Source organism: Equus caballus, chromosome 30 (genome assembly GCF_041296265.1).
Source record: "Equus caballus isolate H_3958 breed thoroughbred chromosome 30, TB-T2T, whole genome shotgun sequence".
In the NCBI taxonomy this organism is placed as follows: domain Eukaryota; kingdom Metazoa; phylum Chordata; class Mammalia; order Perissodactyla; family Equidae; genus Equus; species Equus caballus.
The window spans coordinates 13,028,601-13,040,783 of record NC_091713.1 but is presented as its reverse complement, the minus strand read 5'-3'; the positions used below and the strand labels follow the sequence as shown (position 1 = coordinate 13,040,783).

Below are 12,183 nucleotides of genomic sequence, written 5' to 3'. Positions count from 1 at the left end.
CACATGCCTTTCATTCTTCTCTGTGATTCCTGGCCATGCTTCTCAGTATGTCTGGCTAATCGTCCTGATATTTCTGACCTAGGATATATGACTGAGAAAAAAATCTGATAGGAATATAGTTCTGGACCTTTTTTTACATAAGAGAAGATTTTCTTTTATTGATATGGAAATGAACAGATGTCTGATAACCTTCTGCCAACCTGGAACATTTCTGCTTACTCCAGGGAATTCCTTTGGGCTGATGTTTCATTGGGCTTACACTGTCAATTCAAAAGCTCTGTCACAGATATGAGAATGATCTAGGATAGCCCCAAAATGGGACACTTGGCTCCTTGGCTCCTATTTCTGGCTTTGTGCCTCAACCGTGTATGAAACAGGAAAGACACTCTTGCCAGTGGATATGAAATGATTTTATACTGACAGACTGGAACACTACAATGGGTAAAAGGACTGTTTTCACTGAAAATCCCAACACTTTACAAATCCATATTCTTTTGTTTTATCTGACCACTTCCATTTACCAGCCCTAGAAAAGAAATCATACAAACCCAATAAGGACTTTTTTACTCACTGAGGTACCAAAAGTTAATCCGAATGTTTTACCATCTGCCACCACGCACTGATCTTTACTCACCCAGGTGAGCTGCTATTGGAAAGGATGGATCCAAAGCATCAATAGGAGTTATGTGAGCTCACAGCTGCCACGTCTTCATTCAGAGTCTGTTTTACTCCTAAATCTGTCTCTTCTTCATCTCTTTCCAGAAGCCTCAAACTCAACGCATAGAAAACCAAACCCATTATCATCCTTCTCTGTGAGCTCCATCCCCATCTGTATCTCCTCCCATTTCCTGTCTCCCTTTACACTATCCCTACCCACCCAGTTACCCAAGCTAGAAACCTCCAAGTCATGTCTCCTTCTGCCGTGAAGCCTTTCTCCAGTGGCCACATGACTACTGAGAGTGCTCAGAACAGGTCATCTTCAGGCCACCAAAGCCACTCTCTAATTCCTGGGACCAGCCAGACACCTCTGCACGGGCTCACCAGCACTTCACCTCCCCTCCTTAACCAACTGTCCCAGCGACAAACTGGGAACATTCACTGGGGCTTGTGACCTACCAGTGGGCATAGTGTGGGAACTCGTGGCAGTATCATATCTGGGAAATGTACTGACAAAACTAGAAACTGAAAGTGGATAATGTTTTGTAAGAAAAACCCTAAATTCTGTAAAACATAAATCTAACAGAATCTTGGCTAATTAATAATCATCAACTCTCACGTCTTTCTCTAAAGAATGGAAGCACTTTTCAAACCTTATCCAAAATAATTTGTATGACATTCTAACAGTCTGAATCATTTTTTTTCTTAGTATATTAATGGGAAAGCTAAAAATAAAGAGGAAACTGATTTACTCAATGTCACAAAATAAATCAGTGGTGGAGAAAGAACTAAAACCAAATCCATCCTAAAATAATAAGGTTCCTATTCTGCCTTTGACTTTTAAATGCCTCTGTAGGAGACTTTTAACACCACCCAGTAGAATTTAATACTCTATTTAAGGAAATATTCCCCAAATATAGCTAAGCATCTTAAGCGAATTACAAAGATGATTTTTATTAATTGCTCCTCAAAAACATGCCTTTATCTTCCAGACTCTTACTCTCCATGGTGAACTACATGTTGGAGTCACAATGACATCTCTTGTTCCAATGAAACTTAACTCCTTCCATGCCTGAGGGCTACAGAGGTCCACAGTTGGCTCATAATCCAGTTCTGGGAAGAAGAAAAGCCTTGTCTCCGAGTTACATGGGTCTCCAACCATGGTGCAGGAGAGAACACCAGGTTTGTTCGGTTAAAATGTTGCAGACTTTAGAGGTGTAATGGAAATTGTACCTAATCTGAGGGTACCGATGCTTAAAAAAGAAAAAAAAAAAACCCTAAAATTATTATTCCCAGAGACAAGCAGCAGATTTGTAGTTAAAATTGAGGCCCCATACCTCATTCCCACCCACGAGGTAATTCAAATCACCCTTGTTTCGGGCTAAGCCTGGCACACACTCCAGTAACAAATGTCATGTTCCACTGTGCTTCGTCTCATGTAAACTCCACGGAACTGAGGCACTGGGTGATATTCCCGTGTGCATGTAAAGTGATCCCAGTGACTGTCCCACAACGCACAGCTCTCCTCGAGACCAGCCTGGATCACTGGGAGGCAGTGCCAAGCACTGCGGTTCAGCAGATGCCATGCTTCTTCTGGAACCATCACTCTCCCCTTATGATCAGTTTCCCAACATCACTATTATCAGGACGTAAATAAAGTCAGCAAATACACTGTGCAGCCTCCTGTAACACTGTGAATGAATTTTCCAGGCTACTTCAACAAAAATAAAAACCTGCTTTGTCATATGACTCCACAAAACGTGATGAATGCCTTTCAGTCTCAACATTTGTTTCTTCTTCCTTTCTTCCCTTTCCTTCCCTTCCTTCCCTTTCTCCATTTTTATGAAAACGGTATATTTTTATTTACCTTAGCACACAAGGAGCACTCAAACAGCAACACAAAGCAGCTATTGTAAGAAAGCGTCCTCAAGAATGTTCTAGAATAATTTGGTAGGCTGCAACTTATTAGGATTGCCAAATATCATGTGTTATATCCTTAAGAACCAAAGTTCTTCTAAATTTATCAGAGGCTCCTGTGTGATTATACAATTTCACAGAACCCCACACTCTTCCACTGTACCACTCACCACAAATGGGAGTAAACAACAAATTGTGCATTTTGTGGTCAATGTCTGTATCCTCCATTAGAATATAAGCTCCATGTGGACAAGGACTGTATGCACTTATTTCATTACTGTGCCTCACACAGTGCCTTGAATGTGGTAGGAAATCAAAGAATATTGATAAATGACCAAAACAGCAAATAAATTTGAGTGAAGAAATTGTTAAATCAGAGCATAGAGCACGCAAGAGTGGTGTGAGCTTCTAGAGTCCCAGAAACTGATTCTTGGGGTGTCCTAACCCATTTAGTATCAAACCACAGAAATGGCATACTGACAACAATCCACAAGTCAACTATCCTTAAGATAAATTCTGGATTCATAAAACCAATTCTCTTGGTGGTACTTTTCCACATTTACAATTTTACAACATCTGTGGGTATTTGTTTACTTTAACCCTTGCCTATGAAAACATCAATGTGCGTGTATTTGGAGAAGCAGGGGGGCAACCAGATGTAGTTATTCCTAAACTCCACTACTCAAAATCACAATATTTCAGTTCAAAAGTCACAGGAATATAAATCAGAAAATGCCATTGAACAAAGAGTGTTGGAAATCTCCACAGCAATTTACTCTGTTTTCTCGGTGTTTCTCTCCAACCACTGATAAAAATTCTCAAGTGGAAGAGTAAATATTATCATTTGATAGTACTTGGACCCAGTGGTGCAGATATAATCGCACTGTGCTGTTACCCTCTGGGGCTCCGCGCACACCACCGCGCAGCGTTGCTATGGAGGAAGCGCCGTGCTCGCGGCTGGAGCAGGCCAGGAGGTAGCGGCGCTCCGAGGAGCTCTCCGCCCGCCCCTTAATCTTCCTCAGACACTCGGAAAGTTAGGGGGGAGATGCTGGCTTTCCAATATGTGTGTTTCTGTTTCCGTAATCCTGGGAAGGAAGGACCACAAATAGGTAATGGGAAAGGCCGACTCCTACATTATCAGGTTGCTTTTACTACTCACACCGACGTTTTTGGAAAGGGTAGGAGTGGGGAGAAAAACCTGAAGAGCGGCCAGCAGTCCGGGCGGGCGGCAGAAAGGACAGAATCCCAGGAGCTGGCGTCAGCGCGTTCGCCCGCCTGCCGCACGGCCAAGGTTAGCGGACGCGCGGAAAGAGGGTCTGGGGGACCGCAGCGCCGCGCGGGGCCAGGGGATGGGCGGGCGCGCGCACAGGCAGCGCAGACAGAGAACTTTAAGGAGAGGAGAGCTGCAGGACAAATGGCTTGGGCCATCCCCAGGGGACAGGGAGACCTGAAGCCGCGGGCGCACCGTGCCCGCTCTGCGCCCCAGGCGGCTTGGCGAGGGAGACGCGCGGGGTGGGCCCCTGGCCCGGGGTGGCCGAGCCGTGCCAGCGCCCCCCAGGGTGTGGAGCAGTCCCCAGCGCCGCCAGGGCCCCGCAGCCCTCCCTCCCGGCCCGCGGCGCGCTCACCTTGCCGGGGAAGGGCCCCGGGAGCAGCAGCTTCAGAGCCTGCCTCTTCAGCTCCACCAGGCGGGCGTTGCAGTTCTCGCACCAGACGCCGCGGTCCGAGCCGGGGGAGGAGCCGCCGCCGCTCCCGGAGCCCGGGGAGCCGGTGCCGAAGCCCGGCGAGCCGCCCAGGGAGCCCGGCGAGCTGGTGCCGATGCCCGGGGAGGCGGGGCCCGGGGAGCCCGTGAAAGAGCTCGGGGACGAGGTGCCCGAGCCGGGGGACGGGGTCCCCGAAGAGCCCAGCGCCGAGCCCGCGCCCTCAGGGGTGGGCCGGCTCCCGGCACGCGACTCCTCGTAGGCTTTCCGGTACCAGCTCTCGGGGGAGAAGGGCGCAGCCGGCTTGGTGGGCGAGCAGACTTCATTCACCTGCGGGGGGGACACGCCGCTGTCAGGGGCCTCACGGCGGCGGGCTCCCGCGCCCCGGAGCCGCGCCGGGCTGGGGGCGCCCTCCCGCCCGCCTTCCCGGGGACCTGCGCGCCACCGGGAGCGCGTTCGGGACCGCTCTGAGCACTCCGGCCAAATCTGCCTCCATCTGTCTCGTTAATTGTCCTTAAGTGAGTCCCCACCGGCCGGTTGCCCCCCCGCGCCGGGTCCGTAGCGCGGGCGGACGGCTCCTCCGGTCAGGCGGAGAGGGCTCGCTCAGGGGGGTTCAACGGTTTCTGCAGGGGGAACCCACAGACTCAGCGCCCTGCGCTTTTGAAACGGCACCCATGCCAGCCAGAGCCCAGGTTCAGGATCCTGGAAGATGCTCTTGGGGGGCGGGGGGGTTGGAGCGGCTGTGACTTTTGGATTTTTATTCGTTCGGGGTACAGCCCTCCGGATCCGGAAGGTAAATGAAAGGCTCTCCCGCCCCAGGGAAATGATCCCGAGGAACAGCCGAGAATTCCTGGAAAACCCTCCCATTCGGCTTAATTCTGCCTAGAAGTGCAGGAATGCTGCAAAAGTTAGGGGTGCGGGGAAGGGAAGGAATGAGAGGACTGAAGCATTCCGAGGGCCCGGCGAGTGTGCGGCGTCCTCGCGGGCAGACCCGCCTCTGCGCGCGCCCGCCCGCCCGGCCGCCCGGTGGAGGCGCCTCTGCAGCGGGAGGAGAGCTCGGAGCCGCCCTGCCAGGGCGCACGGTACCCGGAGAGGGGTGACCCCAGCCGAGATGGCTGTGGTAAAGCGTCTCCGCATTGTACCCGTCACAACTTACCCCGTATTTCTTGCCCCTGGTGGAGACCGCCAGCCTCTCTTTATTCCCAGCTACCGAATTCATGGTGGCTTTTGCAAAGGAGAGTGTAAATGTTCCACCAATGCTACATCCAAAAGGTGCTCCAACCCAGAAGGTCCGCCGCTTATAGGGGGCTGTCTCTTGGCCCTCAAGTCAAGGTTTCTTAACGTGGGGTGGGAGGAGAATAAAAGCAAATGGACCCCAGAAGTAATAGCACCAATTTGCAGAAAGGGTTGGAGAGGCTGATTTACTCTTCTCTTCAAATAATGCTTTCCCTCGTCCTCTTCTGCCTCCTCCAGCCACACGTTCTCTTCTCACGGCCACATCCAGATAACTGGCGTTTTCCTCAGCAAGTCAGTCCGTTTTCCTCCACGAGGGAAGAGAGGAATACAATCGGGGCGCCCGGCAGCTGCAGAGAAGGTGGGCGAGCCCTCGCCTCGCCTCCGCCGGCGATCGGGCTGTGGGAACTTGTCTCCTTCACGGAGCTGGGTAACTGAGTTCGAAGAAATTCTCCCAAAATATAAAGATCCAGACTGGGGAGGAGCCTCGGCGTGTCGCGGAGCCAATATCCGCCGGTCCGTCTTGCCTGTCAGATGTGCGAGGGCAGCGCGAGGGGCGGCTCGGGGCGCCGGGAGCCGGCCGCGGTCAGGGCGCGCGTGTGCGCCCGGGCGCAGCGCGGAGCCTCGGGGAGAGCGGCCCCGCCGCCCGGGAGCCCGCCGCCTGGCTGCTGCCGCCGCGCCGGCCGGGCTCCATTTTATGTTGCGGCGCTCCTGCCTGACATTGAGAGGCCGAGCGCCGGGGGAGGGGATCGTAAATCTCGCTCCTTGCGAGGAAGTTCCTGGTGAGTGGCCCGTGTCCAGGGCTCTAATGAAACACCAGTGCGCGCGCCTGGAGCCGAGGGGCAGCGCCGAGCGAGCGGGGCTGGACAGAAACGCTGCGCCCGAGCCTCCCCCGCCCCCAAGTTCTTTCTCTTCCTGGCAAGGCTTGCAGGTCTGCCTTTGAAACGCCGTATAAAAGGATTGAGTCACAAACAAGTCCACAAACATGCCGGGTCCTCCCCCCGCCCTTTGTTCTCCTAGACCTGCCCTGCAAACCTTTTCTGGAATTGCCCTACCAACCCCCAGCCGGCCGGGGGCCCCCCCCCTCCCAACCACAGCCCGAGCACTGGGGGCTTTCGCCCCCCACCAGCCCAAGCCCCAGTCTGCGAGGTGCCTGCCGCCCAGGGCTGGGACAGGTGACCCTGGGGGTCCAGCGGGCAGCCGCCGGGCTGGGGAAACTGAGGGATTGCACACGCGAGAGCGGACGGCGCGGGCCTGGATGGGGGGTGTGTGCGAGCTGGCTTTGGCCTCGCCCTGTCCGGGTCAGCCCCCTCAGCACCCCTCCTTCCTTTTCTTCCCTCGCTGGGGACCCGCGGAGTCCCGGGAGCACCCAGTCATCGCCCCTCTCCGATCCCACCTCCCGCCCCCGGCGCAGCGCCCAGGAGCGCAGGAAGCCGGCATATGCCAGGCTCCACACGTGGCTGCTCCGGGGTGTCATTTTTCATTTCCCAGGAGGACATTTCTTCTGGTGAGCCGGCAGGTCTGTTTTGTTGTGACCTTTAATTAACACCCCACGAGACGCCTCTCGAAGGACCGGCCCTGTGCGGGGATCACGTGAGGTGTAATGGCATCTCCGCTCCCGGGAGAGACCCAGCCTGGGGGTAGGCGAAGGCGCGAAGGACGTCTGGGGCTTTCCAGTCGCTAGATTCCTTCTCAGATATGGAAGGGGCAGGAAGACAATATTCTCGGGTGCTGGAACCCTGGGGCGTCGCCCTACCCACCCTGCCTTCCTCAGGGAAAATTCCTTCCGCGCCGCCCTCGCGCTGCCATCCACCCACTCCCCGCTCCCGCCGCAGCCCTTGCGTGGGAATATGTCACAGCCACCAAAGCGAGGTAAGAAGGTCAAAATGAAGATGTCGAGAACACTGTGGAAGTTTCCATTACGTGCCCACTTCCAATTTAAAAGCGATCCCATCAAGAGAAGACAGGGGGGCAGGTATGCCTCCAGGCAGCACGCGCCAGCTCCCAGGCACATCTGTATTCCGCGGAGGTGCCGCGGGAAATAGAATCCCCATTAGCTGCGCCCTACTTATCAGCCGAAAGGCAGAGTGTGGCCAGGTGAATAGACGAGCCGGTGAAACCGCGGGCGGGGAAGGTGGGGTGTCGAGGGAGAGCTATCGGGGAGCTGCGAGATTCACCTTGGAGACAGAGGGGACTCTAGCTGGTCTGATTTGCATCCCCAAGTAGCTGGGTCCCCAAAGCGTGTTTGGTGAGCTCGGAGCGCCCTCTGCTGATCAAAGTGAACAACCGGAGGCCCCGCGAGAGAGTTTGATTTGGGGCTTCAAAAAATGTGTGTAAAATTTATGCACAGTGAAATCCACAAATTTTAAGTGTACAATCCTATGAATTTTGATAAATGTATACTCCCAAGTAAGGCTCCACCTCAATAAAGATATAAATTTCCATCTTTCCAGAAAGATCCTTTCTGCCTCTTCCCGGTGGATCCCCACCCCTCATGCACAACCACTGCTCTGGTTTCTATCATGGATTAGTTTTGCCTAATCTTGAACTTTTTACTCATAGAATCCATGCAGTATGTATTCTTTTGTGTTTGGCTTTTTTCGCTTAACGTAAGGTTTTTTGGGTTTTGTCTTTTTGAGGAAGGTTAGCCCTGAGCTAACTGTTGCCAATCCTCCTCTTTTTGCTGAGGAAGACTGGCCTTGAGCTAACATCCGTGCTCATCTTCCTCTACTTTGTATGTGGGACACCTACCGCAGCATGGCTTGCCAAGTGGTGCCATGTCCCCACCCGGATCCCAACCAGCAAACCCCGGGTCACTGAAGCAGAACACGCGAACTCAACCACTGTGCCACCAGACCGGCCCCAACATAAGGTTTTTGAGCTTCGTGTTGTCGCTAGTATCGTGGGTTTTCTATTTGTACTCTTTCATTCCTGACTCTCCTTTCTTTTTGTCATTAATTGAATACTTTTTAATGTTCCTCTGTCGTCGCTCTATTGGCCTTTTGGCTCTAATGATTATAATATGCATCTTTCACTTATAGTGGGCTAGAGGTAACATTGTGCCACTTCACACCTAAACTGTAAGAAACTTGCAACAGTATAATTCCATTTTACCTCCCTCCTTTGTGCTACTAGTTTTCTGTATTTTATATCTATATACATTATAAAACCCACAATACAATCTTATCAGTTTTACTTTAAACAATCTGTTGTCTTTTAGTAAAGTTTAGAAAATTTTAAATATATAGCTTTTTTATATTTATCCAGTTTTATCATTTCTGGGGCTCACCATTTTTTTCCTATAAAGCCAACTTTCCACCTGGGTCATTTCCCTTCAGACTGAAGAACTTCCTTTAGCATATCTTGTACTGACAGTCTCCTGGCAACAAATTCTCTCAGCTTCTGCTTATCTGAAATGTCTTTGTTTCACTTTTGTGTTTGAAGAATAGTCTAACTGGATGTAGAATTCTTGGTTGACAGTTATTTTTCTTTCAGTCCTTTAAAGATGTCATTCATGCCTTCCTGGCCTCTGAATAGAGGTCAGCAGTGATTCCTATGGAGTTCCCCTGTATGTAATGTGTCCTTTTTCTCTGGATGCTTTGAAGATTTTCTCTTTACTGTTGGTTGTCAGTAGTTTGTCTATGGTGCTCCTGGATGTGGTTATCTCTGGATTTATCCTGCTTAGGTTTGGCTGAATTTCTAGAACCTATAAGTTGATCTGGATGTTTTTCAGCAAATTTGGGGGAATTTCAGTCATTATTCAAATTTTTTTCTGCCCCATTTTCTCTTTCCTCTCTTTCTAGGACTCCAATTAAATGTATATTATTATACTACTTGACATTGTCCCATAGGTTATTAGGCTCTGTTCATTAATTCAATCCTTGCCCTCTATTCTTCAGATTGGGTAATTTCTCTTGATCCTTTATTAAGCTTGCCCACCCTTGCTTCTGCTCTCTCCAGTCTCTGTTAAGCCTATCGAGTGAATTCTTCATTTCAGATATTGTACTTTTCAATACATACACACATAGTTTCCATTTCTCTGCTTCTTTTTCCTTGAAATCCTAGAACATATTCACAATAGCAGCTTTAAATTTCTTGTCTGCTAATTCCAACATCTGGCTCATTTTGGGGTCACTTTCTATTAACTGATTTTTCTCTTGACTCTGAATCACATCTTCCTATTTCTTTTCATATCCAGCAAATTTTAACTGTATGCTGAATATTGTAGATATTGCAACACAGAGATGCTAGATTCTGTTATCTGTTATCCTCTGAAGAGTACTGATTTTGCTCTAGTGGGCAGTTAAGTTAGTGGTGGATCACTCACAGAGGCTCAGCTTTATGCTTTGTTAGAGCGATTCTATTTAGGTTTTGTACTTACATCTAAGAAAAATCCCTTAGTCCCAGGACTTGTTCTTCACCCCTAAAGGATGGCCCTTCTGGAGTTTCAATGGAAAGCCTAAAGTGTTTGTCAGCCCCTCTAACTTGGGACTTAAACCCAAGCCCTGCTCCCGGCAGAGACAGCAGCTGCTCTGCTCTGTCAGCTTCTAGATGCTGCTTTCCCCTGAGCTTCTGTAACTCTTCCATGTGTGCAAAATTCAAAACTGTCAGCCAAGGATTTGAGGGGAATTTGGTGGGGCTTTTAGGGCTGCCTCACTTTGGCTCTCTCCTTCCCAGGACTTTCCTTCTTGCTTCCCAGCTACAGCCGTCAGCTCCACCACGTAGCACCTCAGACCAAGAAGACTGGCTTTCTCCTCGACTTTTAGCCACCATGCCCAGCAGACTGGAAAAAACCCACATACTCCTTCTTTCCAGTCTCTGCTGGCTTTTGGCCACTGTCCAGTGCCTTTAAATAGGTTTTTTGTTGTTGTTATCCAGTTTGTAATTGTTTTCTTTGGGAAACTCAATTGTACATGAAGTACTCCCTAATATGTTTTAATTGTGGCTTTTTCAAGTCTACCTTCAGTTTTTAGAATTCTTATGGTTTTAAGTGTTTTTATTCTGTGAGTTAGCAACCTAAATAATTAGTCTTTAAAGAGACTAGCTATAGTTTTACTTTCTGTTAGACTGAAGGAGTCTAATGATGCAACCAAACCCTGAACTGATAGATGGATGATGGATAGAAATCTACATATCTGTATAATTTCTCACATCTACACATTCAAGGATGTTAACAGCATTAATTCAAAATTTAGGTTAAAAAAATCATTCATTTTATAAATGAAAAAATTACATACTGGCTTCTAAAAGCCCAGAGCTTCTATAAACACCAATTTATTTATTCCATTGACACTGCTGAGTGAAAAACAGTGTCTCCCTGTTATATCCATAAGTACAAAGTGCCAAAAAAGTTTAAGTCCATTATCTGGCTAAGAATGCAATTCTTATTCCACATTCCTTGTTGCTTAATTATTAAATGGACATAATTTCTATGGGAATGCTTCATGGAACTTTTATATTTTCAGAAAATGCAATTTAGCTTTCTCATTATTTATACCTCAGGAGTGAGTAGCTTATAAATTTTATGGCTAAAATATATTATGTCACTGTGTTTTTGAATGTCTAAAAGCATAACTCAGAAATAAAAAAACAAAATCAGGCCGGCGACTTCTAATTGCTAAGCAGAAGGCAGAATATAACAGATCCCACTCCTCTTTAATATTTTTATTTTGAAATCATTTCCAAATTGGTTTAGGCACCGACATGCCTGCGTATTCCAGAGGTGGCTGTGTTTCTCCTTGAAAGACAATTAAAGCTGCTCACCCTGTCCATGTGGCATCTTGATGAATATGCAAACAATATTTGCATATGATCTACTGGTGTTCTGGGCACCATATGATCATGTGTGCACTGCCAAAGAGTCATCAGCAAGCTTTAATATGTGTCCTTGGTCACTATTGCAATGTAAGAGGAAGGTTGTTATCGTGCAAGCTGAACAAGGCTTTCCACTGGTGGACTATCATTGCGATCATTAGTCATTTTATCCTCATCAATTCCTTTCATGCTAAATTCCAAGTTTGATTTCATCTAAAGTTGACAGTTCCTAAGATAACGGTATAGAAAGAGAGAGCATGAAGCAAATTTCTGTGGCTACAATGATAAATTGGGGGGAGCTGTTGTTATTTTTATTTTGCTTTGATGTTAAGGGAAAAAAGACCAATTATTAAAGACAGAGAGGAAGATCAGACAATAAGTGTTCATCCCACTGACATTGGGCACTAGATGTGACAGCCATAGACTGTGCTGCCACTTATCACAAGAAGTAGGCTGCTTTAAAAAGGGATCAGGGCATCCTCTGTACCACTGTTTACAATAGTGAAGGAAGAGAAACAACCTATATGTGCATCCGTAGGGGATGGGTTTAATAACTTACAGTGTAGTCAGACCATGGAATACCATGCAGCTGTTAAAAATGTTGCATGAAAGAATAATTTTATGGAAATAATGGAAAGACGTTGATGATATATTAGTGTTAAGCATAAAAAATTTAAGTATGTACAGTATGATGATAATTTAGTGAAACCAAAAGAAAATTATGTATGCATCAGGAAGAAAAGACTAGAATCTAACATGAAAATATTGAGTATAATAGCTCTCTGGGAGTTTCCAATTCTATGTTTTCTGAGACAAATTTAACATTATTATAAGAAAAATGTTACTAAAATAAAGAAAGAAATTA

At 48.2% G+C, this 12,183-nt stretch overlaps 1 protein-coding gene across 1 annotated transcript in view; it reads right to left on the bottom strand.

Moving 5' to 3' along the window:
• KIF26B (kinesin family member 26B) overlaps window positions 1-6,174 on the bottom strand; it is a 441,074-nt gene extending 434,900 nt beyond the window's left edge. Inside the window, exons 1-2 of the mRNA XM_023632451.2 lie at window positions 5,428-6,174; window positions 4,200-4,601 (exon numbers count right to left, since the gene is read on the bottom strand). Of these exons, the coding sequence (XP_023488219.1) occupies window positions 4,200-4,601; window positions 5,428-5,490 (465 nt within the window). The 5' untranslated portion in view covers window positions 5,491-6,174. The remainder of the gene's footprint in view (window positions 1-4,199; window positions 4,602-5,427) is intronic.
• Between the last annotated feature and the right edge of the window lie 6,009 nt (window positions 6,175-12,183).